This window comes from Podarcis filfolensis (genome assembly GCF_964270895.1).
Source record: "Podarcis filfolensis genome assembly, chromosome: 1".
NCBI classification, from domain to species: domain Eukaryota; kingdom Metazoa; phylum Chordata; class Lepidosauria; order Squamata; family Lacertidae; genus Podarcis; species Podarcis filfolensis.
In genome coordinates this window covers 41,776,246-41,804,113 of record NC_139604.1, presented here as the reverse complement: position 1 = coordinate 41,804,113, position 27,868 = coordinate 41,776,246, and the positions used below count along the sequence as shown (strand labels likewise).

General features: G+C 38.5%; 1 protein-coding gene across 6 annotated transcripts in view; it reads left to right on the top strand.

The window, feature by feature from the left end:
- The window catches only part of SLC35F5 (solute carrier family 35 member F5), a 31,094-nt gene extending 3,600 nt beyond the window's left edge, over positions 1-27,494 (top strand). Inside the window, exons 1-18 of one of the 6 annotated variants that reach the window (XM_083582483.1) lie at positions 405-469; positions 1,007-1,068; positions 1,666-1,736; positions 1,842-1,923; positions 3,115-3,256; positions 6,492-6,635; positions 8,686-8,748; positions 10,124-10,205; positions 11,750-11,940; positions 13,582-13,663; positions 15,134-15,221; positions 15,925-15,989; positions 16,678-16,782; positions 17,410-17,569; positions 19,423-19,513; positions 22,463-22,617; positions 23,417-23,508; positions 24,171-27,494. In XM_083582483.1, coding sequence (XP_083438609.1) covers positions 3,122-3,256; positions 6,492-6,635; positions 8,686-8,748; positions 10,124-10,205; positions 11,750-11,940; positions 13,582-13,663; positions 15,134-15,221; positions 15,925-15,989; positions 16,678-16,782; positions 17,410-17,569; positions 19,423-19,513; positions 22,463-22,617; positions 23,417-23,501 — 1,446 coding nt within the window. In that variant the 5' untranslated portion in view covers positions 405-469; positions 1,007-1,068; positions 1,666-1,736; positions 1,842-1,923; positions 3,115-3,121 and the 3' untranslated portion in view covers positions 23,502-23,508; positions 24,171-27,494. Of the gene's footprint in view, positions 1-389; positions 470-1,006; positions 1,069-1,665; positions 1,737-1,841; positions 1,924-3,114; positions 3,257-6,491; positions 6,636-8,685; positions 8,749-10,123; positions 10,206-11,749; positions 11,941-13,581; positions 13,664-15,133; positions 15,222-15,924; positions 15,990-16,677; positions 16,783-17,409; positions 17,570-19,422; positions 19,514-22,462; positions 22,618-23,416; positions 23,509-24,170 lie in introns of those variants that run through there. The other 5 variants (XM_083582482.1, XM_083582485.1, XR_014540984.1 and 2 more) reach the window with 5 other exon arrangements.
- The last annotated feature ends 374 nt before the right edge of the window (positions 27,495-27,868 follow it).

Genomic DNA, 27,868 nt, shown 5'->3' with positions numbered 1-27,868 from the left:
TCAGAATTGGTGATGAAAAATATCCCTACTGGCTGAACACTTAGACTGCAATCCTCTACTTGCTTACCTGGTAGTAAGCACCACTGAACTCAGTTCCGAGTAGACAGTATAGAATTATGCTGTTAGGTTCATATAATATGAAATATTTGAAAGATATTTCAAATTCATATCTTTGCATAGAATGAATTTATTTACCTTGGTCCTTAAAAGACAAAATAGTGCCTTCTTTATTGTTGATCTTTCAATGGACTATAGGTGGAACCAATAACTCCTTATGGACCAATATGTAGTTAACTACCTCGTCATTTTTCAGTAGCAAAGGTTTCTTTAAATCTTGCAAGTATAGAAGGCTGCAGAATTGTTCAACCAGTTGCTATGGCGGTGCCATGATTGTGTACATTATCCCTTTGTGAGGTCACCAAGGCATCATGAACAAGGATTACTGGCAAAAATGAGTCAGCTTTTCAAGGTTGTTTCATGTTTCATTAAATTAAGAATAGATGTTAAGATATTGATTCAAATTTGTTGAAAGTGAACATACAGAACGGAGTTAAAAACCTATGCATTTAGACGTGCTCAGACATGTTACCAGAACGTTTTTATGAGTATTAATTTACAAAAATTGGCATAACAAATGGTTACTAATTTGCTGTGTTTTATTATTATTTTCCTTTATAAATGGTAAATATGAATTTCTTTGAACAGAGTTTTATTATAACGCAATGAATCTATTAGTGCAGCAAAAGGAAAAAAAGATATGGAAATAAAGTGGCATGTCATAGGACTCTGGCTGGAGTCATTTTTTATTTCAGCGGTGAGCAAAAGACACTTGCAATCTCAAGTGTGTTCAGTATTCTGCCATACAGTACATATTGTGTATTAATGCATCCTGGATAATCTAATCCTGTAATGAAAGGGGTGAAACACTTAACAGGTCAACATCTTATAAAGCATTACTAAGCAGCACAGTTGCTAAGGATTGGTTTTTCTTTTGGTTTTTTTCCAGAAACATCACAAACCCATAGATAAAAAAATATGATCCTTGAGATATGTCTGTCAGTTCAAGAGGTAAGAAATATATTATCATGCCATGACTGTTTTTAAGAATATGTTTTCACCATGCAATAGCTGTCTACATTAAAAAAAGGAAAAACGTACATTAAAACCTGTGGCTCCCACCCCTCCAAAATGATGAGACCTGAAACTCAGTTTTATAGTTTCCTTTAGTCCTTTGATTCAGTTTTTATACAGGTACATTACTACACTACGCTATGTTTCACACAAGGTATATTTTATTCATTATCGGAAAATTATTTTGAGGTTCTCCTATGTTGTGGTTATCCTTATCTCATGATTATTATTTTTTTAAAGCTGTGTCTGTCTTGGCAAACATCTGTAAAAATCTTTAAAGTATTAAAGTACTTTGATAGCGCTCTGTCTTGCTGTCTCTGTCCAGCATGGTTTGTGGGCTTGACATGTTGCACTCTGATGTCATTGTTGTTAAAAAGCTTCTGCTCTCCATTTCTGCCTGAACCAGGAATTTACAGTCCATCTATGCTTCATTTCTGCTGCCCTTTACTGAGCTGCGGCTGCTGTATTATGACTGAGGTTATTTGTGTTGGGTATGCTTTGTTTTGTTTTGACTTTCATGCTTGTTTTACACAGAGCCAGCCTTCTACACACACTGCTGACTTTCTTAAGTGAAGGATGTGGGGAATACTTTGATTGTGGAACAGGTGTGTGCATTAGCTCAAATGGCAAACATAAAGCCTGGTGGCAAAGTTAGGAAAGCGTAGTCTCTTTATAGCCCTTGACACCCTTTATTTCTCTGTTTTTTTCAGGAGGCAGCCTTCACCTTAACATGATGCCATGAAACTTGTCAGAGTCCAGCTATTATTTTAACTTTAAAAGGTTACTGAGCAGGTATGGAAATTGCCCCGTGTATAGCTGGTGATACTTAGCATCCTTATCCAAACACATTGTTATCAATGCAGTCAAACCTCGTTTTGTGGACAAGATCCGTTCCGGAGACCCATCCGCAAGCTGAAAATGACGCACGTCGAAGTGCCGCATCTGCGCATGCACGCAGCGTGATTTAGCACTTCTGCGCATGCGCGAGCGGCGAACCCAGAAGTAACCCGTTCCAGTACTTTCAGGTTTGCCGCGGAAGTTCACTGAAGCAGACGCAAGCGGAGGCGAACGCAGGACGAGGTTTGACTGTATAATAAAGCAAACACAGATTAATTCCATTTCCTCTGTCAAACAAAACCCAAGGTAGTTGTGACACAAACATAGGTGCTGGCTCCAATTGTGGTGGTTGTTTTTTGGGGGGGGGCTTGTTTTTTTGAGGGGGCTAGGAATTACAACTAGCAGATTTATTATTTAAATGCTTATTTTGTCAGCTAGTTGACAAATCCCACTTTGTGACCTCATTCACATGACACAGTAAGCCAGATTATGGTTTGTAGTCATTTTGTCCCTGCCTGTTCTTTTTTATTGTGCTGAGCTAGGTCAAGGTATGACTTAGCATGTCCAAACCAATGCTTGTGGTTAAGCTGTTTCCTTGCTAAACAGGAGCTGCAGCCAAGAACAAAGCCAGTCCAGTCTATTGTAACAGTTTAGTTTATAAATGTGACTTCAAAAGCCCACTTCCATCAGTGATTCCATTGTTTTGCTATTGGCTGTAATCCTAGTATACTTACAAGGGCACAAGTAGCCCTCTCTTTTTCTGCTAAAGAAACACCTGCTCCCATGCTTACCTGCCTGTGTCTTTCTTCCAAGTGCCCCACACCATCAAAAGTGAAAACTGAAATCAACTGAGTGGTGCCTGAATCTTTCCTCTTTATGGTTTTTTTTAAAGCACTCTGGACCAGGGCCCAACTCCAGTGGCAAAACAACATTCCCATGGATTGACCACGTTTTTAACAGAAACGTTAGCTGAAAGAGTAATAGGCCAGTTGTAATAAACTGCTTCCTGTTTCGTTCCTGTGGATTGGTTATTAGTTGACATTTTAGCTGTGTCTTATTTGAGTTTGTGTCCCATCCAGATCTGGAGCACAAAGCCTGTTGCCCACATAGTTTTAAAAACTATTTATTTATTTATTGCTGCCATAGATTACAAATGGTGTGGATTTTTATCATGAACCGGATGAACCCACAAAGCAGTTCTCCCAGTCAGCGTAGGCGCATGGCTCTTGGAATTGTCATTCTTCTCCTGGTTGATGTGATATGGGTTGCTTCTTCTGAACTCACTTCGGTAAGTGGGCTCATCCACCCCTCTTTACCTTTGCTCTGCATTTCTAGGCACAGCTCCAGGCTGTTTTACTTGCAAAAACCTGCTCTTTACTGCTGAATCAGAGCAAACAGCAATCTGTGGAAAACTCAAATTGCTGTTTGCTCCGATTCAGCGGTAAAGATCTGCTATTCCTGGGGAAAGTGGCAGGACAAAAAGATAAAACTTTCAGACACGAACCGGGAAAGCACAGGCTTGTGGCTAGAAAGCGCGGGGCAAAAGGTACCGTATTTTTCACTCCATAATGTGCCCCGGACCATAGGGCGCAGCTAGTTTTTTGGGGGGGGGGATCAAGAAAAAAAATATTATTTCCTCCCCCAGCCCCAAAGAGCAAATAAGCCAAGACAGCGAGCGGGATCCATCCAGCTGGCTGTCTTAGCTTCCTCTTTAGCCGCGCACAACCTCTCCAGCCGGGAGAGGCTGTGGGATGGATGACGCTCGCTGTCTTGGCTTCGTTTTTAGCCACGGGGCTGGGGCGGGGGAAGCCCAAGCTTCCCCCAACCCCAGCCCCCAGAACATGTCCGGGAGCGGCAGCAAGGTTGTGGCAAGGTAGCTGCCTCCCGGAGCACAGCCTTTGAAGCCTCCGCAGAGCAGCAGGGTGAAGGCACCCCGCTGCCCTGTGGAGGCTTTGCACAGCCATCCCCAAGCTAGAACAGCGAGACCGAGCGCTGCGCTCTGTCTCCCTGTTCTGGCTTTAAGCTTAGCCGCACAGCCTGCATTCGCTCTATAGGACACATGCACATTTCCCATTAATTTTTGGAGGGGAAAAAGTGCGTCCTATAGAGTGAAAAATATGGTAAGTGTGGACAAACCCTTTGTGATGTCAGAGTGTATTCACCTTAATGTAGTAGCACAGCATGCTCAAAGGAGAGCAATTAACGCTCACTCCATTAACTTTGTACAGTGATCTTAGTACTTGCTTGCTAGAAGCGGGATGACTGGTTCTTAGTGAGCAGCTTTTCATACCTGATTGGCTACATTTCTGGTCCTGCCTGAAGCCTTTCCCAGCATTTATGCTGTCACGAATTATAATTAAATTCAATTAATCTTGCCAGTTCTGTTTCATAATTCCAAATCCCCTATAAGTATGACTTTTAAACAGCAAACTCTTAACAAAACACAGTCTTCCATAGATATGCTGGGGCCCCAATTTTTCGGGCAGGAATTCCTAAACTGGGAGAAGAATTGTAGCTTTCAGGGGTTCCTATAATAATGCGAAGCTGAATAAAAATGTGTGAATAGGTGACAGTGTAGAGATGAAGACATTCATAGATCCTTTTGATTGGATACAGAAATTACTGCCTTAGGGTAGCAGTTCTCTCTATATGCTAAATCTCTGAAGGTGGGCTTAGCAAAGTTTATGGGAACATCCTTAGGATGTCTATATCCGTTACAATAAAGTGAAAATCGATACTCCTCTAGCAGGCTAGGGCAGCATACATGGGATTATCTCATTTTTATCTTCACACCCACCTTATGATATAGTTTAGATTGAGAGAGAAGTGAGAGGCTCAGGGTCCCCCACTGAGCTGTGTGTGGTGGTTTAAGCCCAGAATTGTCCAGTCTAAGTCAGAGAGTCAGTTCCCTAAAACCAGGGCAGGCAGCCTGTGACTCAGGGACCATGTTCGCTTCCTGTCTTCATTTTATGTAGCCCGCTACAGGCCAATTTTTCTTTCCATCAGAGTTCCTTCCTTCATGCTTTGTTGGATCCTTATTATCACTGGCTTTTAAAAATGGTTGGTCTCTGTGTCTATGTAGTTTCAGAACAATTGGAAGGGATGTTATTCTTTTGATGAAAATAAAACTGGTGTGTTTTCTTTTCTTTGCTTCCCTCCCTGATTGTGTGGTTTGAAGAGCGTATCGGCAGGCTTCTCTCCCTTTTCTATGCAGCCTGATGGAATGGCTGCCCGTAGGTGAAAACAGATTTTAGTTTCATCAGCCGCTGACAGCAAAACACATTGGTAGGGTTGTGCTGAGTCGGAAAGGAGTTACTTTCAATTCCCACATATATAGGAGGAAACCTACATATGTAGTTAAAAGTAACCCCATCAAACCTGTGAGGTTTACTTCTGAATAGACCAGTATAAATTTGTTATCTTCATCAGCTGCAGAGTGGAGGGAAAGAGGCGATTCCATCACACCTACTGAGCGACTAGTTGCCTTTTAGCTTACTTAGCTGTTCATTAGGCTACCTGAACTGTTTCCATCTTCATTTTGGTGCCTCCCATATCCCCTTTGTGTCCTGACTTTCAAATTGTAAGCCTAAGGGTAGGAGCGTGTTTTACTGCTGATTTTCTTAAGTTACTTTGGGAGCATTTCGAGCTGCGATGGAGTGTGTGTGTAAATATTTTAAATAAATTTCTTAGCCAGTTGACCTCCAAGCAGCTTGTGAGTTCCTCCTGTTTTCAAAGGACTGTGGTCTTCCCTCCCTAGGTGAGGGGAACAACTACAAACATTTGTAGCTTTTTTTGTATAAATCTGTATTTCAGATTTTGGGAGCAGGATAGTATTGCAAAGTCTGTCTCTCATTTAGCCTCTGATGCAGTCAGGTAGGTTGCAAGCTGCCATTCCTGCGCATCATGCCCCTCTGTACTTCCTCCCTTCCCAGGAGTTGATGCTTTTGACATCAGCTGCCCTGCAGAAGGTTCCACCTTAGCTTTTTAGACTATTTCTGCTTTCTATCTAACATAGGTAGCCATTGGAATGCCATCTTCTTAGGTCTGTCCTTGAATCTAACCCACAGCAGGTAAAAGTTGTAGGAGGCCAGAAGCCTCATGCCAGAACACCATACTGCCATGTGCCAGAACAGCTTGCCACCCCCAGTTGTTAGCTCTCTTGGCTGGTGGTGTAGTGGGCAATCCTGAGATACACACCCAGGAATACTGCATCTCTTCTCTTCCTTTTCCAGGATATGTAGCTTTTTCTTGCTTGAACTACACCTCTGCTCTTTGTATGTCCATCCACTGCAGGGGGCTAACTGGTGGACCTCCAGATGTTGTTGGACTCCACTTCAATCATGGCTAATGTTCATAGTGGATGGGAACTAGTCCAGCAACATCCAGAGGACCATACGGTAGCCCTCCCATGGTCTGTGACGGTCAAGAAATTTGAAGTAGTACCCAAGAGTTGATCAGTAAGACTATGCTGGTCTTATGACATGTCTTTCATTTAACCATCTTTCTTTTCCTTCCCTTTGCAGTATGTTTTCACTGTGTACAATAAGCCGTTCTTCAGTACATTTGCAAAAACATCCATGTTTGTTCTTTACCTCTTGGGATTTATTGTTTGGAAACCTTGGAGGCAGCAGTGCACACGTGGCCTTCGCGGCAAACATGCGGCTTTTGTAAGTGCCTATTTTCCATTTAATAATTTTGCCATCACTTTGACTTCTGTAAATTACACAAAATCAAAGCTTATGTTGGAGAGGGAATCCTGCATAAACTAGCATAAGCTAAACCTCCAGATGTTCAGTGAGCAAAATAATGCTTTCATTAGTCTAACATTTCAAAGTGAATCATTGCATAAACAGAAGCAGTAATTGCATCAGTAATGCTTCTTAGTGGAATTGAAATGGAATAAATGATATAAAATTTAAGATGTGCCTAGAATCAGTATTTGTACACGTGGCTTATATTTTTTGCTATGTTCTGCCAGTTTTGAAATGTTTTTATTAACCTATTTAAAAAGATGTCAGTAAATGTTTTTGGGGTTTTTTAAGACCTATTTCTCTTGAACTGGTCTACAAAGATTCAGCGGAGTTTTCTCTTTTGATAAAAGACAGTGGCAGTGGTGGTGGTGATGAATGAATTCTTTATCAGACCCATTTTTCATGCTTTCCAAATTGTATTTAAAAAGCTGGGAATTGGTTAGCTAATCCATGTTTCTCAACAAGACATAGCCAATTCATCACCCTTAGACTACTAGTGAGCTGGAAGCATTTCTACCTTGGCTGAAGAGTGCTTTCTTGATGAACAAAGAACAACACAGCACATGAATGTGGAAACCAATAGTAATAACACTGCAAATCCTTTGTTCTCTGATCTCTGATGGAATATTTGGGATCCCACACATTGACCAGGTTTGCACAACACACATGGCTTATCATGACCACACAAGCATGCCAGCTTCCAGAGCAGAGATTATGCCCTCCTCCCTGTTCCCTTTTACTGCCACTCTGAGCTAATGGTTTGATATAGCAAGTTGTCCAAAGCAGGACTCGTTCTTAAGCTCTCTGCTAACCATAAGCTTTTGACATTGGGGAAGGTTTTGAAGATGGGGAAATCACCTTCCTCCTCAGGTCTGTTTTTAACATTTTGGACTGGACAGGAAAGCTGGGAGCACAGGAAAATGATAGATGCTGTGTTGTTTTCCTATTCCCCTCCACTTTGAGGGCTGCTGGACAGAATAGTAAAGGGTACAGTGTGAAAGTTTTAGGTAAACAAGGACTTCAAAAGCCCTCTTCCTCAGTTCTGGTTTGTGGTTCCCAAATATTACTTATAAGGTCTGAGATTGCAGAGTGATCTTGTGAAAGTTTGACTACCTACAGTTAGCTCTTAAGTTGTTTGAAGAGGAACTGTTCAAACAGAAAACTTTAATGTTTTATAAAACTAGTTATTTTGTATAGCTGCTGGACTAAAGTTAATTCAGGCTGCCAACTAATTCCTGGATAATCTAATGAATTTTTTAAATTTGTTTTCGACTGACCATAAGTTTGGCTGCTATTAAGCCTATTCCAGAAAAGAGGCTATCTGGGGAAATCATACAGCTGGTGGTTGGCAGTCCGTTTAATCAAGAGAACCCTATCACACTGGTTTTGTAGAACTAACGTGTTTCTCTAGCCCTTTCTTGGAATAGGCTTCATGCCAGAATAGACTTGGCTTTGAAGCTGCAGCAGCTTGAAACTAGCCTAGCAGCAAGCCAAGGCACAAGAATGGAGATGGATCTGTTTGTTATTCACCAGTGGGCTAGTCTTCCTGAGTCCCATCTCCCCTGAAGTTATTGACCACAGTGTCATCAGTGTGAGCTCCCGTTGCTCTGTCCCAGCTCCTGCCAAACCTAGCAGTTCAAAAGCATGCCAGTGCAAGTAGATAAATAGGTACCGCTGTGGCGGCAAGGTAAACAATGTTTCCATGCGCTCTGGCTTCCATCACGGTGTCCCGTTGCACCAGAAGTTGTTTAGTTATGCTGGCCACCTGACCTGGAAAGCTGTCTGTGGACAAACGCCGGCTTCCTCAGCCTGAAAGCAAGATGAGCTCTGCAACCCCATAGTTGCCTTTGACTAGACTTAACTGTCCAGGGGTCCTTCACCTTTTTTTTTTTAACTTCAGTGTGGAATGTGTTGTTTTTACTCTACACATTCATTGTAATGTCTCAGCTGAATTTTAAATGTTTAGTTTGCAGATGCTGAAGGCTATTTTGCAGCCTGTACAACTGACAATACTGTAAATAGTTCTTTGGTAAGTTCTCTCTCATTTAAGTGATTGTAATGTTCTGTGTGGCAACAGTAGCAGACAGCAGGGTGGGACAGCGGGGTTCTTACCTGACCTCTCTGTGGATCCATTTGCACAGCACCAACCTCCCCACCGTCTTGTACCTCCCACTCTCCATCCCAGGAAGCAGCAGTGACCTACCTCCCAGATGGGTGCTGCTGCCCCTCCCTGCCATCTACTACTGTGTGGTAATAGCTATTCGTGTCTTGTCTGTTTTTAATTAGTACTGAAAATAAACACAGAGCTCTGAATAATGCCATTTTAAATAGGAACTGGATTAGGGAAAGTAAACATATATGGCATGTGAGCAAAAATGAACCTTATTTACTAGGGAATGTTATGCTTGGCCCATGGAATTTTTAAATACATGTGGTTCAAGCACTTCAGTCACTAATTTGCTTACTTCTGTTTCGGTTATAGTTAAACACTGTTTGCCTAAAATGCCATCATGTAATGCAAGATAAAGATATACACACACAGCCTTATTTTTTCAATATGAAGAATCTGCAGCAGGTATAAAAAGCAGTGAAGTGCCCAGGTGGAAGATTTCTATGGCCATGTTGCAGTATCTTAATTGTCTGCAACTGTAGCCTATATTCTATAGGCACTCTCTCATTAAGTTGTGGCTGAATATCCAAAACAGTAGAATCTATAAGGCCACCTTCAAAACACGTAGTTAAGCATATTATCTGTCCTTCCACGGAAACTCATTAGTGACAATAAGGAGCAAAAAAAGGCAAAGTTGAAATACTTGCATTTTTGTTGTTTGTTTGTTATTTGGCTGAATTCAGTGGTTATCCATCTAGCCAACATTAATATTATTACCTATGCCTAGTTTACTTCAAACCAGATATTTATTCTAATACAGGAAACTTACCTAAAAAAACAAACCACCAATTAGAGTTAAAGCCGTTAATCCATCAATCCAAGGGAATGTGGTACTCTGCTACTGGAAATATCAGAACAAGTATTTGAATTCTCCCACATATTTCATTTAAAGAAGGAGGGATACACAATAGGATGTTTTATTTACCTTAAATGGTGAAATGCAGCTCAATTTCTTCTCATCATATGTTCCTTCTTGCTGTTTTTGGTTAACAGTTTTATCGCAAGTTAGCAACTTGTACACATTTACCTTGCAGTTGGTCCAGCTGTTTTGTATATTGTTTTGTATTTGTATATTGCAGTATACATTAAATCAGTTTATGTCCGCATGTACTCAGTAAACATACATAGGATTCACTGTTAGTAAATTTTATTTTGGGGGGGATTTTTTATTATTATTTGGGTGTGTGTTTTTTATATCTTATGATAACTGGGAACTCATTATGTTGCATTTCAGAGTGAACCATTATACGTTCCTGTAAAGTTTCATGACTTGCCAAGTGAAAAATGTAGCAACACTAACAGTGACACTGAAAAAAGTAAGTAAATGCTTCAAAATGTCAAAATATAGTTTTCTGTATCAACTTATAAATATTTATGTCATGTTGAAAGTATGAAAGCAACTTTTCCTGTGGTACCTAAAAACCTGTGTACCCACATGGCCTGAAGTACAGTATTTTGTAAATATGGTAACAGGTAAAGATGCTCAGTAGTAAAATAGAGATAATCAGTTAAGATGCTTTTTTACTTTTAATTTTTTTAAAAAATCAGAGAATTGACAATTACATCAATGTTTGGACTTCATGCAGAAGGCAAATGCTAAAATGAACAATTGACAAACACTGCATTGGAGAAGGGAGCATATCCCAAGTTTAATATTTTTTGTGTAATTTCACAAATTCAGTGAACTTTTCAAAATTCAGTGGAATTTTGAAAAAATGTAGCTCATTATAATTTTGGGAAACTGAAAGTTAGCAAATGCAGCTTGCTATTTTTGCATGTTGGCACAAATTGGCTGCATGTTATGGTAAGCCATAGTTAATAGTTTTTCATAAACCCACAGAAGGCTTCCACTTCACTTCTCCCCTCTAGCTAATGGCAGAAACATACCACAATCCCCGATTTAGCGCTATGTCTGAACTGGTGGTTGTGGTTTGTTTCACTCAAATCAAAGTTTGCTGCTGGTTAACATCCATAGCTTGCTTGAGCAAAACAAATCCCCCACTTGGACATCACACAATGATTGGCCATTATGTGCAAGGTGGGCCTCTTTCTCTTTGTTGCACAATTTGATCTTGTATTTATTACAAGGTGGCCAAACCATTGTAATGTGAACATCCTACGACATGACAGGTTTAGCCAATTGCTGCCAGAGGCATTACTGCAGCCTCAAAATACAATAGTGTGTTCTAATATCGATTCTATATGTGCCCCCTAGTGTATTGCAATGTGGATTTAGTCCTGAGATTATGTTGGTTCCTTTTACATGCATTGATCTGTATGTGATGAATGAAAGTTGAACAACACAGTTCAGTTGAAGCCTGGGAAATCATCTTTGCTGTAGATCAGTTTCTCTAAGAAACAAGTACATAGGCCTAGAAATAGACTAACAGGATTTTGTAACCAATGGCTGTTCTAAGCCTTTGGTTGGTTTTACCACAAGATGGTGTAGTAGCCATACTTAAACTAGCTTAAAGACAAAGTTGTAATATTAAATACTTAACTTTGCCCTTCTTCTGAGAACATGTTTATGGAAGGCATCTTCCATAAAAGAGAAGTAGCTGCACCCAAACTGAGGAAGCCTGGCCCGTTCCTTAAATACAGTGAATATGTTTAATGGCAATAGAAACTCTTAAAGCCATAATTTTCAATTACATCTCTTCTTTTGCGCCAAATGGATAGTCCATGTTCCTGACACACACAAACCATTTTGCTCTCATAAAACTAACTGTGCAAGTAGTTAAACATGGGTTCATACTCTGAATTGCAATTTGGGAGTCTTGGCCTTATCTTGAGGATTATTATTTTTGTTCCAATCTGCTACGTATAATAATGACCTGCACCACTCTTTTCCCCCCTAAAGCTCCCAAAAAGCCTCGTGTAAGGTTCAGTAATATTATGGAGATTCGACAACTCCCATCAAGCCATGCATTGGAAGCAAAGCTGTCTCGTATGTCTTATCCAACAGTTAAGGAACAGGATTCAATATTAAAAGCTGTAGGGAAGCTTACCGCATCTCAAGTAGCCAAAATCAGCTTTTTCTTTTGCTTTGTGGTATGTCACCTATTTTTTATTAAGTATTGTTTCTAAATATATATTATTGGGAAGTTGGTTATTTTGTATTCTTTTTGCCCTATTATTTATATTTTTATTTTTGAAGGCTTGACTAAAAATAGAATGGATCATTTTGGGTGTTGAGCTGGTCATTATATTTTGTTCATGCCATTTAGAGAAAGGGATTATCTTTGGGGGCTGTCTGCTCATTAATTAATTGCTTATAACTGATTGACTTTAATTGTGGTTGTTTACAAAAGACTTCACTACAGGTGACTTATTGCAGGTGAGAGAGTTTACAATTTAATAAGCAGAAGCTGTCATTTATTATTAAAAGTAAAGGCTATCTTTAATATTTTCATTCTCTGTTGCAATAATTCACCCAAATGAAAAGAGCTTCAAAAAATATGATTTTCACTTTCAGTTCCATTTACCAACACTGATTAAAATTGGCCGCCACCAATCAGGCAGATTAAAGTTCCAGCTATAATACTTTATCTCTAGCCAGATTTTGAAATAAAAAAAAAATCTACTGCATCTTACATTCTAGATGATGGTTTTGAATTTAAAGATAAAAGAGACATTGAAGTATTTTCCATTTCACCACTAGCACAGCGGTGTTAAAAATTATTAGCTTTATAGATTGGTGGGACAGACTCTTGTGACCTTTTGGATCTAAAGCAGTGTTGCATTTAGTTTCGAAGTGTATTAGACATTTATATGTACATTTAGTTGATTTTAGTATTTATATATAGTATTTAGAATTAGGATGTATATTTGCAGACTTGATTTGTTGTTACTTAACTTATTTCATATGACTTTATCTGGTAAAGTTGGGAAATATGTCTAGCAGTTTCCAAAGAGGAACTTGAGAGCCATGGGACAATCATTTCTTTCATTGTTTTCAACAAATAGCATGTGATGTGATATGTATGCAATGTTTCTTTTGAACCACGGAGAAATATAGTGGCCTCAGTCCTGAGAAAGTTAACAGCCCTTAATTTAATCATGGCTTAATTTGTCCCATGAGACTTAAGTCCAATTGAAATGAATGAACTTTGAGCATAATTTTCTCTTTCAGGTTTGGAACTAATATGTTGGTATTTTGATAGTTCCAAGCATTTTATATGTCCATTGTGTTCAAGGTGTTTTCAAAGCAACAACTAAGTGTCTGAAAGTATGTGAACAATCATTGTTTCTTCTAGAATGTTTATCTGCTTTTCTTAGCAGCTGCAAACCATTACGACAAAATTCAACATCGTATGAGCAGTTCGTCACTTGTGCAACAGAGCTTCCTCTCCTCCACCCACGCCCTCCATCTGCTCCGGAGGATTGGGGATCCTCTGGAGTAGATTTAGGAGGATGGAGTGAAATGTGAATTCCCATTGCATGAGCAGAAGTCTGTCCTGCTTGTGCACACACCATTGGATTTCACACTTGGTATATAAATAACCCAAATTATTTTTTCATCTAACTGCCTAAGCCTTTCATTTCCTCTTAATATAAATTGAATCTCTCCTACCTCCCAAGCATGCTCTCACTATATAGGCAAAGACCTGATTAACCTTTTGGGTTTATTTTTAATGGTTTGTGAGTTTCTTCTAACTTTTTAAAACTAACGCATGTTGTTTAATCTCCTAGTGGTTCTTGGCAAACTTCTCTTATCAAGAAGCGCTTTCGGACACCCAAGTGGCCATCGTTAATATTCTGTCTTCAACATCTGGTAAGAAGTGAAACTTATAGAAAAGACTGTTGATACACTTAATTTTAGCAACTACAATTCAATAAGCTTGATCCAACTCATTGCATGTTTTAAGAAGGACATTATTCTATATTTTTGGTTGCAAAACTATACCTGATAATTTTCTTTCTTTCTTTCTTTCTCCCCCCCCCCCCGAACTTCAAGTGTCTTTTTCTGTTAAAAAACCAACCATGTCCCACGCTCAAATTGTATTTCTACAAGCCCAGATCAAGTAAACAGAATTTCCTCTAACAATTTATTTCGTTGCTATTCTTTAAAAGATGCCCTGAATGTTTTCTAGAAAGTTGGGATGCACATTTTGATAACAACGAATCATTTTTAAAATGCTGAGTAGGAGGGGATTCTGGTTATGTTCTGAACAGTCCCCCACCCACTGGTAACTCAGTATTGGCTCAGCATGAAAAGGCAACATGAACAAAGGACCTCGATAACAAATAATCTTTATTGTACATGAACCTAGTAAGAGCTAAAGGATTAAATACTTATTAGAGAAACCACCTCATGTAGTCATGCAATCTGGACGCTAAATAATTAATTGTGCTAATAGGGAAAGTCTTAGTAAATAAAACTTTGAAACAAAGTGGTTTATTTAAAAAATAATAATTTCAAATAGTTTCAGTTTAACTCATACCATATAAATATTTGCTCTCCTTAGATTATTTTAAAAGCAGTGGTGCTATATTTTAAAAATTAAAATCATTTTCTGTTTAATTTGGTAAAAAATATGTGCTATTAATTTAGGGGGTATTTTGTGATATTCAATATTAGCCATAGTATTAGACCTATTGAAATCAATAGACATAACTTAATTAAGTCTGTTGATTTTGTAGAGTCTCCTCTGAGAATAATATTGGTTATTGCCATTGTGTTAGACCCAGGCTACCACTGTGGTCTTAACCATGTCTACTCAGAAGTTAGTCCTATTTAATTTAGTGGCGCTTACTCCTGGGTATAAGGAGCTAGGGCTGCAGTCCTAACCTCACTTACCTGGAACTAAGCCCCGTTTAATTTAGTGGGACTTACTTCTGAGTACACATGGTTAATAACATTCATTCATTCATTCATTGAAATTTATATACCACCCTATACCCGGAGGTCTCAGGGCGGTTCACAATAAAAATCACAATATATAACATCAAAAATTAAAATAATCCAATAACATCCCCCCCAAAAGAGCCTCCTTTTAAAAAGGTATAGGATGTAAGTTAGTAACAGCTAGATTCCACTGAAATTAATGAAACTTCAGTTGGTTAACTTTTCTACATTTCTTTTCAGTGGGGCCTAAGTGAGACTAACTTACTTTGGATCCCAATCAATTTTCTTCAACATGTTTTTCAGTGTGTTTTCATCTGGTAAAGTGGTTACAGTATTTCTTTGTATTGTGTATTCAATGTTTCCCCCCCACAAATCTTAAATTCTTTCTTTTCACAGGATTATTTACCTTAATCCTAGCTGCAGTGTTTCCAAGTAACAGTGGTGATAGGTTTACCCTTTCAAAATTGTTAGCTGTCATTTTAAGGTAAGAATATAGACTCCTTAATCTCCAATTTTCTTCTCTCCTACAGGCTTGAATTTTCTTACATTCTTCTAGATAGCTGGATTTAGTAGTGGAGGTTTTGTCACTATTTTTAGATGCAGCAGATCTTGAACAGCTGTAGGGGAAATAAGTTTGCAGAATACCTGCTCAAATGTTGCTCCTGTTCTGGAAGTTGGTCTGCCAATAATTGCTCATAGCCCCATTTTGCAACATGTAATACAGGATTAGAATTGTCACTGAGTCCTAACCTGAGTTGCTTTGTGTTACTATGGCCAGGTGAACCTTGTTAAATCAGATGACTGTGTGAAATTATCAAATATTAACTTTTCCATAGGGCATTTGGATTGTCTAGTGTACTTAGTTATGAAAATGTTCACATATTAAAATAGCTTATACTTCATCCTAAGGGCTTCTCTACACTTTCAGATATATGTGTATACTTTCTATAAACAAGAAATATAAGAAAATTATATTTGTTGTTGATTATCTGAACCATTATGATGCTTTGCTTTTCAAAGCATTGTTAATCCTGGTTTATATAATTCTGAGTGACATAGCAAAGAAGGAATACAAAATATTAATATACTTAGCCCATAATTATAGATAGGCAATACTTTTAAGTGATTTCCACGCAAAATGTCTTACTAAACTCAGCTTGAACTATAATACTTTATTTCTCAAATAGCATTGGAGGCGTTGTCCTTGTGAATCTGTCTGGGTCTGAGAAATCTGCTGGAAGAGATACAATAGGTACATTTCCCAAAAAAATCTAATTATTGTTTATTGAAATATCTGAGTAGACATTACTGTACATTCTTGAGACAGGAACTACAAGAAAATACAATAATTTTTTAATCGTAATATCATGTACGGATTGCAGTTGTAGAAGAAGCACTTTCTTTATCAAATAATTTAGATCAGTGGTGGCCAAACTTGGCCCTCCAGCTGTTTTGAGACTACAACGCCCATCATCCCTAGCTAACAGGACCAGTGGTCAGGGATGGTTGGAACTGTAGTCCCAAAACAGCTGGAGTGCCAAGTTTGGCCACCACTGCTTTAGATGATATCCACTGTCCTCCAAGGGAATGTCTCTGAATGGAATGGGAATTCTCCTTCTCCCAGCTTTAGTCCCTTGCATCCTCTCTATTCTAGATTATTTTGGGGAGCGCTCTAGAACAGATGGTGTGGGGCCACATAGGGAACTGTAGTCGGAAGTAGAGGAAGATCCATTCTGCTCAGGATTAGATTAGGCTGTCACCCTTTGATGTTGTTTTGCAATGCTTTCCCTTTTTGCTTCATATGGTTTGTTTGTTTGAGTATAAATGAAACATCTTAACAGCATGTCAACTTGTAAGAAATGCAGTCCATAGTATAGCAATTAATACTTTTATTTTAACACAAGTTGTGTGGCTTTCTTCTCCCCACCCCCAATCTACAGGGTCCTTGTGGTCTCTTGTGGGAGCTATGCTTTATGCAATCTACATAGTCATGATAAAACGAAAAGTAGACAGAGAAGACAAACTTGATATACCAATGTTTTTTGGTAAGAACAGAACTTGAAACAATACTATTTTCTGTTACCAAGTCTTGCTCACTAGGATCCAGTTTTGTAAAAATGTACAGGCAGCAACCGTTTTAGGCACATCCACTTGATGCGCGATCGCTGATACGCAGGTCCTTTTGGACCCAGAAGAGAGCAGAATTGTCACTGCCTTTTCCTTTAAGAAACCTTAAGGGCAAATGTAGACAGGAAATTGAATTGTGTGAATTTTCATGAAATGCTTATACAGCTCCTCTAGACCAGGTACAGTCTTAGGGTGTCTTTTCTGCCCATAGTAGAAAGGATACCCTACCCATAAGTATCTCCTCTTGTTCTAGCACACACTGCTAGCGATGTGGTTTAATCAAACAGTGAGGGTATACCTATTTTAATAAATAAAGTATCTAATTCCAGGTTAGAGGACTATCCTAGCAATATTATTATTAAATTTTTTTGAAATTAATCCTGTGAATTTGATGTGACGATTATCTACCAAATGAATTCTGTAAAGAGTCTGACATACATATATACTAGAGAAGTAGTGAAGTTCAAGAGACGTTCACTACTGTAGAGATACGCTTAATTATTTTGGCTTTGTTGCTAACACTTTATTATTCTGGGTTTTTGCAGGTTTTGTTGGTTTGTTTAATTTGCTGCTGCTTTGGCCAGGTTTCTTTTTACTCCATTATACTGGATTTGAGAACTTTGAATTTCCCAGTAAATTAGTCCTTATGTGCATTGTCATCAATGGCCTTGTTGGAACCGTCCTGTCTGAATTTCTCTGGCTGTGGTATGTGCCTAGCTCTGATTCATTGTTTCATATTAATATCAGGTAGCTATTAAGGAGTCAACAAATGAGGCTGCATTTTACCGAAAGAGCTAGGACTGTTTTTTACAGGGCATTGGTTATTGCAAAATACTGTGTTAAAAGTTATCGACACAGATATCTTTTGTCATCAACAAGAAGCATTAAATTTCATTAAGTGGAAGAAAGACACTGTATGTAATGCAGCGCTGAAATTCCTGGCTCAATAAGCCATGATAGGCATGAGCTGCATCTACCTGCCTCCCCTCCCCCTTTCACATGAGTTGCAAAGCAAACAAGTATGTAGCTTCCCATGATGTGCAATTTGGGAACTATGGTTAAGGTCTTACAAACAAATCAAGGTTAGGCGCTAGCTTTGAACCAGAGTTTAAAGGTGATGTATGAATCCCGGCTTGTTTGCAGCCACTTGGGACTCAGCTTACAAGTCATGCAAGGCTGTGCTTAAGAGCTAAATCCTCTCTTTCTTTCTTACTCATGCAACCAGAGTAGCAAAGGCAGGTGCACTCTGCTAGTGTATATATTAGCTTATTAAGGCAGGGCTCTGCTTGTCCAGAGCAAGTGACCATTGACCCCCAGGCTATTGCCAGAGTTCCCCAACAGCCAGTTGGGAAGCTTCCAGCACAACGCTGTGAAATGTGCACTCTTTCTCTCTTTAAGAAGCCATCTGAGTCTGCAAAAGTACTGTGAATTAAACCGGGTACATGTCAGTGCTGCGACAGCAGCATATGCAGTTCAGTTCTCATTCTCCTGCCCAGTCTCATTGCCAAGAAGTCTCAGTTCTTGGCTGGGAAAAGGTTCTAGGTGGTAGCAATGGGAGAGAAGAGGAGCTTCATGGAGAAATAGAGGGAAATATGTAGGTGCTCTGTGTTCATGTGCAGCTTTGAATCTTATCTGTTATATGTAGACAGTGTTGCATAATTTTTCTGTGATCATCAACCCTGAGTAGGTATCAAGGGGCTGAATACTGCAATGGCTTTTTGATTACCTAAAATAGTTTCCTTTGAATCAAATTGTGAATGTCCAGTTTGGAGGATCAAGGTCTTGGTATCCATGTTCACTTAGGCTGCAAACCTATACCCATTTTCCTTGTCCTTGGTAGGGCCTACTTTCAAATAGACACACTTAGAATTACAGTGTTAGTCTCTGACTACTTGATGAATCACTTGATAAAGAAAAGTCAAATGTGTGGACTGTCTATAGTGATTTGGTTTGTATTGAATACAGATGATGCAGGTAAATAGTAGTGAGATGCATTAGTTAATTGATGATGTCTCATAAAGATGTGTGAGTCCTCACTTGATTCTGGAATCATTGAGTGAACTGCAATTGGTAGTCCAGTGAAAGACTTTCTTTCCTGTAGGACTAGTGTTGGATTGGAAATACATTATACATATTAACACTACTTGAGTTGGGCCACAGCTGGGAATTATGATATTTATTTATTTTTGAAAAATAGATAATTTCAAAAGTAAAAACCTGGAATTTGTTAGTTAAATTTAAAAACCATGAGACTTGAGGTGTAGGGTATGTGTGAAACTATTGAGCTGGTCTTTCTCTATTTGTCTTCTGATCTTGGTGCAGTTTGTGTTCTCAGTTTTGTCTCCTCAGCTAAGTAAGGTTAGAAATATTTATATTTAGAGTTTCTTTGTATTATTATCCGTTTTCCAAGTGCTTTGGCTTTCAGAAATGTGTTTAGCAGGCCACAACAGGTCCACAAATTATGCTTATCCATGGTGTATACAACAATGAAACTTGCTTCTACACTTCCCCTGTTTAGTTTTTAAACTCAAGTGTTTTATATTTTAACATTTTCTTAGGGGCTGTTTTCTTACCTCATCACTGATAGGCACACTTGCTCTGAGCCTTACAATACCTCTGTCCATAATAGCCGATATGTGCATGCAAAAGGTAATGTATTTTATTATTTTTATTATTATTAATGACAATTGTAAGAACTGCCCTGGTTAGGACTCTTAGCAATGTCACATGACTAGGGAGAATTAAAATAGCTGTGGTAGGGAGGAATAAGTTGTACTTAATTGCAAGTGACTGCTTTTGCTTCTCCAGCAATATCATTTAATGTTCACTACCTTAAATGCAACCTTCTCTTTTTATAAGGTGAAATAAGTGGGTGGCTTTTTTAAAAAATGGAGGGGGGGATGTAATGGGCACGATCCTTGCAAGCTCACTGATCACATAGGGCATAACAGAGGCCTGTTCCTTCCTTCCCCACCTATCTAGACAACAGGGCAATCCAGGACATGAGATGTCTGTGCATGCCTCCCATTGTCTTCCAAGCTCATATTTCTTGACAGAGCAAGGGCTTCATGAGAATGCGGGAGACACACATGGGCCACCCATTTTCCAGGTTTCTTGGTGCCTGCATTTGCAGAGCAGGGAAATGGAGCTCTGTTGTCTCTTTCTCAGCCTCTCTGCACAAGGGCATGGAACCTGCTTGGTCACTGAACCAGTGATTAAGCTTTTGAGTCTTTATATACCTTCTACAAATAAAAGACGTTTCCTAACTTGCTAGAATTCTGTATTATAGGAATTAGATCCTGATTACGTGGGTAGAAGGGCTGTATAATTTTGTATGGGTTTAGAAGCCTCAAAGGCAGGCATAGGCAAACTCAGCCCTCCAGATGTTTTGGGACTACAACTTCCATCATCCCTAGCTAACAGGACCAGTGGTCAGGGATGATAGGAGTTGTAGTTCCAAAACATCTGGAGGGTCGGGTTTGCCTATGCCTGCTCAAAGGTCTTCAAAGGTTTGACTTTTCATAGAAAACCCAAGAATGTTGGTGGTTCTAGTTAAAATAAAAGGAGTTAAAAGTGCATGTCCGCATTGCAACATGTCTCCATCACGGTCAAGCTATCATGTTATTGCAGAGGATTTAGGCATGCTTGCTCTTGTAGTTGCCAATGAAAGCCTTGCTGGAAACATGCTTTGACTTTATCCCTCATTGCTGAACAGAATAAGAAATGGTGCTATAGTAATTAGGGGTATTTGTCCATGAACAATAAGTTGAGTTAAGTTACCAGCTGTCAGAAATAAGATTACTTTTAGATACAGTTCAGGTTTAATTCTACAGCAGGAAGGATTTTATTGAATCCAGGTAGTTGTTGCTGTTTTTCAAGTAGAGGTGCAGAGATCCTATAGGAACATGGGTATTTTGACAAATGAAAATACTCTATCAGTATGTCAGGGACACAGCAGGAAAACTGTTTAAGTAGATGGCATGAGAAATACCTAAATTACTTGATGAATGAAGCATATGGCAGGTTGTATTTTAGCCTGTCACAGTGGAAGTGTTGTCTCGTTTTCATATTCATTTTTAATGCTGGTAGAATTTGCCCTCGTTGTGACACTTTCATTCTAAAGTGAGACATTTCCAATATAGTGTGAGATTAGCATTTGATGCAGCTACTAGTCTCAGCTGCTAACAAAGGCTTTGGATTGATGTCCAAATAACTTGCACAATTCAGACCCACAAATTAAATAATTCACGCTTCTTTCTGCTGTATCCAATGCTGAAATGCTTCTGATCCCTAGTATACAATGTTTCTTCCTTTGTTTTTTACCTTTCCCCTACCCACTGGTTTTAAGGTCCATGAACTACAAAACAGGTTTTCCCACTTATGGCTCTGTGGAGCTAGGTGGCAGTAGCAAACTCTTGGCATTGCACGATGTACCTAGCAAGAAGGAAGCAGCAACAAAGAAAGATGGATGCCTGGGTGGAAAATTGGCACAAAACTCTTTCTTCTTCACAGTGGCTGTGTTTGGACGTATTAGTGAAATGCAGTTTATTGTTCCAGGAATGAGCTGCAGCAAGCTTAAGGCTTGCACACTCTTTCTTCTCTGCTCCAGCAAGGAGAGGAGATTGGAACGGGCTAGGAATCTGGCTTGATTCAACAACCATAGTTGAAATTAACTGAAGTTTAACTTTGGTAAATCAAAACTGGAAGCAAAAGCTTCCAATCTTCTCGTGGCTGATTTGGGAGCAGTTCCTGGTCCAGCTGCAGCTCCCCATGACACAACCCAAGCTGTTGAAACGGGACCCATGTGCCTCAGTTGAGACATTTGGAGGGATCTTAACCACTGAGCCTCTTGGGCTTGCCGATCAGAAGGTCAGCAGTTCGAATCCCTGCAACGGGGTGAGCTCTCATTGCTCAGTCCCAGCTCCTGCCAACCTAGCAATTCAAAAGCACGCCAAAGTGCAAGTAGATAAATAGGTACCGCTCTGGCAGGAAGGTAAACAGCGTTTCCATGCACTCTGGTTTTGGTGTTCCGCTGCGCCAGAAGCAGTTAGTCATGCTGGCCACATGACCCGGAAAACTGTCTGTGGACAAACGCTGGCTCCCTCGGCCTGTAAAGCGAGATGAGCACCGCAACCCTAGAGTCGTTTGCGACTGGACTTAACTGTCAGGGGTCCTTTACCTTTACTTTTTAGAGGAGAAGGAAGAAAACTAATTGTGTGAAACAGCCTTTCAACCTTTTGGGATGCAACCAATATTTTTTTAAAAAATTGATGAGTCCAACTTTTAATCAAATATGAGTAAAAATTAGTTGACTGAAACACTTGGGCTTCTGATTTTGTAAACTGAGTAACTTCATTTACTTGCATATAAATAGTGTATGTGATAACATTGGCAGCCGTTCCAAATAAAGTGCCAATATGAGATGGCTACTCCTATTGCTGTGTTTTAAAACCTTACACAGATCTACTCCATCTAGGAAAATGTTTTCCAAGATTTCTGTAATGACCAAATACCTTCTTCCTTTACTCCACTTTTACTATTGGTGGAATAGCAAATTGATATTTTAAAAGCAAAATGCTATCCTTGTTCTAATTTCAGGTCCAATTTTCTTGGTTATTTTTTGCCGGGGCAATCCCTGTATTCTTTTCATTTTTCATTGCAACTCTCTTATGTCACTACAACAACTGGGATCCAGTGATGGTGGGAATTAGAAGAGTTTTTGTATTCATTTGCAGAAAACACCGTATTCAGAGGTGGGATCATTTCTTTACAGCTTTATCTCTTTCCATTCCTACATGGACTTCTTTTGATGCATATCTTTATTATTCCTTTGTTTTGCCACTGTTGATGGGGGTGGGCAGGTGAAAAGGCAGTTAGGGCACCTGCACTTTTAATAGTTTTACAGTACGGAGAATATAAACAGATGTATTTTGCATGAGTTGAAATTCCCCCTTCTACACAGCTATGTAAGGAGCATGAAACTTCATCTACACGACTTTGATTAGTTTGCATGATCTGGTTTCAACTGTCTGAAATATTTGTTCTCATTGGACATTGTTCTAAATTCTTAAATTATTACTCTCTTATTACAGCATACTTTTCTCAACAGTATTCTAGTTTGGGAAAACATTGTTCCACTGACAGTCTTTGAATTGCTCATTTTACAGATAATCAAGGCACAAATAATTCTTAACATAAAACTTAGCAAGGACATTGAGGAAAACTATGTATATAAAAAAGTACAAATCATTTATATTTTTTACAAAGTAACCCCTGACAAATAAACAACTATCAAAATGATCTGATAATTAAACTGTTCTTTTTTTATAAACATACTTTTCCTTAGTACACATTTTAGTTATCAATTTAATTTTAGAGCCAACAAACGTGGAGTGAAGAATGTAAAAGGGTTCTAAACAAAATGCTGTGCATGACAATTTCTCGTCGAAGTCAAGATATTTTCCCTATCAGGACTAGCATTATAGATGTGCCTGTCTGCTTTTCATAATGCTGTGTATAAATACAAATTTCACAATCTGTATCATTTTGTAGAACATCTGACGAAAGTGAGCAATGTGAAAGTCTCATTGCCATGCACAGTGTTTCGCAAGAAGATGGAGAAAATTGCTGTTCTTAGACAACAGGTATGCACAATTATAAAAAAAGTTGTGGGTTACATCTAAGTTATAAAAAAAAATGTATTACGTTATCAACATGAAACAGTTCCCATCTCCTTACTTTTGGAATGTTAATAATAAGCACAGATGTTATAGAGCCGGTTATGTATGCCAACTGATGACAACAATTGCAGCAGCACAACGTCAGAGAATCTGTGAGCATCAGTTTTAATAGTGGTTTAACTTGTAAAGTTTCTAATGTTACATTGTTTGTTTTATTTAGCATAAAAAACATTTATCATTTAATATTTCAAAAAATTCTTATTAAGTGGTGTGCCAGTCTAAAAAGCATACAAAAATCATGAAAACATGAAAACAAAATTATGTATGTGATTTAATAATTTGATAACCATGAGAAAAGACTTAATAATCACAGGTACTTCACTGCCAGATATGCTTGTCCAGGTGTAAGTGCATGAATGTAATTTAAAATACATTTATTTCCCAATAATCCTTCTGCTTCTTCCTTTATGTACTAAAATGCTGAACAGGCTGCTATGTAGTCAGATCCTTAGGTTTATTTAATCTATAGCAGCATGATTAGTTAATGTAGGTTATAAAGTCCAGTCAAATAAATGCAGAATGTTGTATGTAATAAACTAATAATACTTTCCCCATTTCTTCAATAGTGCAAGATGGAAAAATAACTCAGCGAAGAGACAATCTCCTGGAAAGTCCTTATGGAATCATGTTTCAGTGCCTCTTCTGAATCTTTAATTGTTTCAGTTCTTTTGAAACTTAAAAATACACTCTCACTTTCTCAGTTCCAATCTTGAATCGGTTTTATTAAAGAGCTACTTTACTACAAGAAATCCCAGTCCTTCTAAGAAACCAACCTGCCTTATAGAACTCAGTTGGTGAAATTACTTGATACAATCAATGAAGTGAATGCTGATCTAGTGTTTTTTTGGTTTTTTTAAGCTTTCATATTTTCTTAAGTGCTGGATGACATTTTTACAAATACTTTTCAAATTCTGTAAAAAGTCTGTGTGAATCCTAATTTTGTATAAACTTTCAAATGTAAAAGTAAAATACGGCAGTTACCTGTAATAGGTACTGATTACTCTTGTATGATGCTTAAGCTCTACTTGAATAACAACAAAAGAGCAGAAAATTATTTAATTTATTGAATAACTTCATTATTTCAGAAGCTATTATGGCTACTCAGTACTATATAATATGCCATCTTATCTATATGAAAGACCTTGAAAGAGTTTGGGTGCCTTGTGTTTTAAATATCTGTGTCCTAATTCAAATTTTTGAAGAACTCTTAATGTAAAAGTATAACTTAACATCAGAATCCTTATAAATATGAACTACAAAAACTGATCTAAAGAATCTTCTAAAGAATTCAATTCCTGTTGTTTCAACGAAAGTTGTAAAATGTATCAAACCAAATATAAAAGCTGAAAACAATAGAGTGCTCTGAATTCAATGATGGAGAAGGAAAAAAGTTTCTAAACTTTTGTACACAATTTCTCATTGAAGTCAATATATTTTCCCTATCAGGACTAGCGTTATGGATGTACCTGTCTGTGACCAAGAAAAAGGAGGTCCTTAATTTCCTCCCTCCCTCCCTCCCTCTTTGTTCCCAAAGCTGCTTTCCCATCTGAGGAGGAAAAAACACAGGATCTTATTTTTAAAAACCAAAAGGATTGATTGTAGAATGCCTGTCACATGTAATTGTGGACTAGAGAATAACACATGTATGTAATTTGGAGCTTGTGATGCAAGGCTTTCCTCTTCAGAGAAAGGTCCCCTGGCTGCATGGAAATAATATGTTGCAGTGGTGCATGTTTTTTTAACAAGTTAAACTCATTCTACACTATGTGGAATGGGTTCTCGTTTACAGAGAATTCTAATACATGGGAAGAGTGCATATAAGTTATCAGTCTTCAGTAAGACAAAAGGCAGAGGGCTCAAATGGTGGGGAAAGACTTGGATCTAGAAATTTGCTAGCAGAAATTCTGCTATTGGTGCTGTTCCGTCAACTATTGTGCTAGAGCCAGCTGAAGGCATTGTGTGAACTTGACATGGAAGCTTATCTGGATTTCAGTTCTTGCACAAGGATCTCGCACTAAGTCAGGAAAAGGCTATTCAGCTCCTCAAGGAGGACTTCCACTTGCAGAAGGGCACCTCTGGATCCCACCTTGACATTGCAATCCTGTAGACACCTACTTGGAAGTTAGCCCTGTTGACTATAAGGGGAATTGCTTCTGAGTGATCACCTGGAAGATGCACTGCATATATAAACCGATAGTGCTACAACAGTACTGTGCAACCCAGTAAATATTTTCAGAATAATTAAACAATGGATTTCATTTATTAATTTAAGACTATTGGCTGTTTTAAACACACACACACACACACACACACACACACACACACGACAGCACATTAATTTCAATGTGTCTATTTAATGCCTTTGTTGGATACCCACTACCTAATTTCTAAACTTTGAAGTAGTATCTATGAGCCTACATGCTCTAAACTACATGCTCTAAAATACAAGTTGTGGTTCAAATCCTCCCTATACCTCTACTCTCAATGGCATTGTGAACTTGTACATTCCACTCTTAGAATACAGTAGTATGTAGCTTGGATCCTGAGTTGCCCTTCCACCAAAGGAAGGGAGGAGCTGGTTTTTGCAGTTCCTCCATAGGCCCCACTGGCAGGTCACATGCTGGTCTGGGTGATCTTCCGACCATCAAATGTAAATTTGAAGGAGAAATTCATGAAAATTTGTGCTCTCCTTCAATGGGCAGGAGCATCCCCTGAGCATAGTTCTGCTCATTGGAACTTAGGCCAAAATTTTTAGGAGAGAAATAGTCAAGGCTAGTAGTGCCCATACAAATAAGATGAGAACAAATGAAATTGTGTCAGTTAAGGAAGCACCTTGACTAAACACTTCATCCACTTAGTTAAGTAAACTTTTTCAGAATCCGTATGTATTCCTACTTATGACCGGCAACCATAGATCATGTATAACCTTCCATATCTGCACAGTATGTAGGTTGCTCTCAGTCATTGTCAACTATTGAGATGATTGTAAGCTGTTTTGTGTCCATTTGATTTCTTGACCACCAACTTGAATTGATTTGTGACTTGACCTTGCATAAAGTTTAGATCATTGGCAGGAGCAAGACTTATCTCCAATAAGATTACATTGCTTTAGGAACGCGAAAGATTATGGGCTTAAGTCTGTCTGGAAATGGAAAAACAAACTATTAGTGCATCAGGCAGTAGAGAAAGTAAGCAACAGTAATGATTTGCTTCATTAATGTTCTACTCTTTGAGAGTGTCAGTCAAGCTTGGTTAGTAAAAATTGACCACTAAATTATGTTTTTATAGCTACTGGAGCAGTAATTTGGTGGCTTATACAGTAATGTGCCTCCTGTGGCCAATTCTGCTTTCAGATATGTGAGTTGCAATGTTTTTGGCAGGGAGGCAAGTGCCATTTCTACATTCATGGCAAAATAAACCCCCCCAGTATTTACCTGCAACAATTGGCAGGAAGCCATCCTAACCTTTACCTTACATAATCTGTCTTTAAAATACCTTGATGGAAGAGTGTGTTTTTTAAATAATAATAATAAAAAATTGTGAAGATATGATAAATATATTTATAATGCACACTTTATTTCAACATTTCCTGTATATCCAGCAATACCACTAGGTGATAGACATGTGGTTTATCCTCTCTGGGCCTAGCATCCTCTCATTACATTGTTTGTTTAAATGTGCTCAGAAAAGCTAGTGTGCGAGCAAAACTATTAACCGTTTGGATTGTTTTTCTTACTATTATTTTAGCAGTTGGGAGTACATTATAAAGTGAAATCTCTGAAAACTGTCAACAGTGATTTTAAGGTTTTAAAATGTATGAGTTACAGTACATACATATTATATATGGCATTGGACCTGCATTTAATAAACTGTGATGATATTTTTCTACACTCAATTGCGTCTGCCTAGTCCCAGCCTGAACAATAATTATGTCAACAGTCTTTCTTCTAGAACAAATTCTTAATGTCAACATTTAGCTTTATAAACTTGGCAACTATATTATATATTGTGTTTAGGATCAGCTTATTAACTGCAGTAAGTGTGTGAAGAGGATAAATTGCCTGTATCGCCACTCTGGAAGAGCAGGAATTTATCACTTTGTGTTTTCACAGTACAGTGGTACCTCAGGTTAAGAACTTAATTCGTTCCGGAGGTCCGTTCTTAACCTGAAACTGTTCTTAACCTGAAGCGCCACTTTAGCTAATGGGGCCTCGTGCTGCTGCCGCGTGATTTCTGTTCTCATCCTGAAGCAAAGTTCTTAACC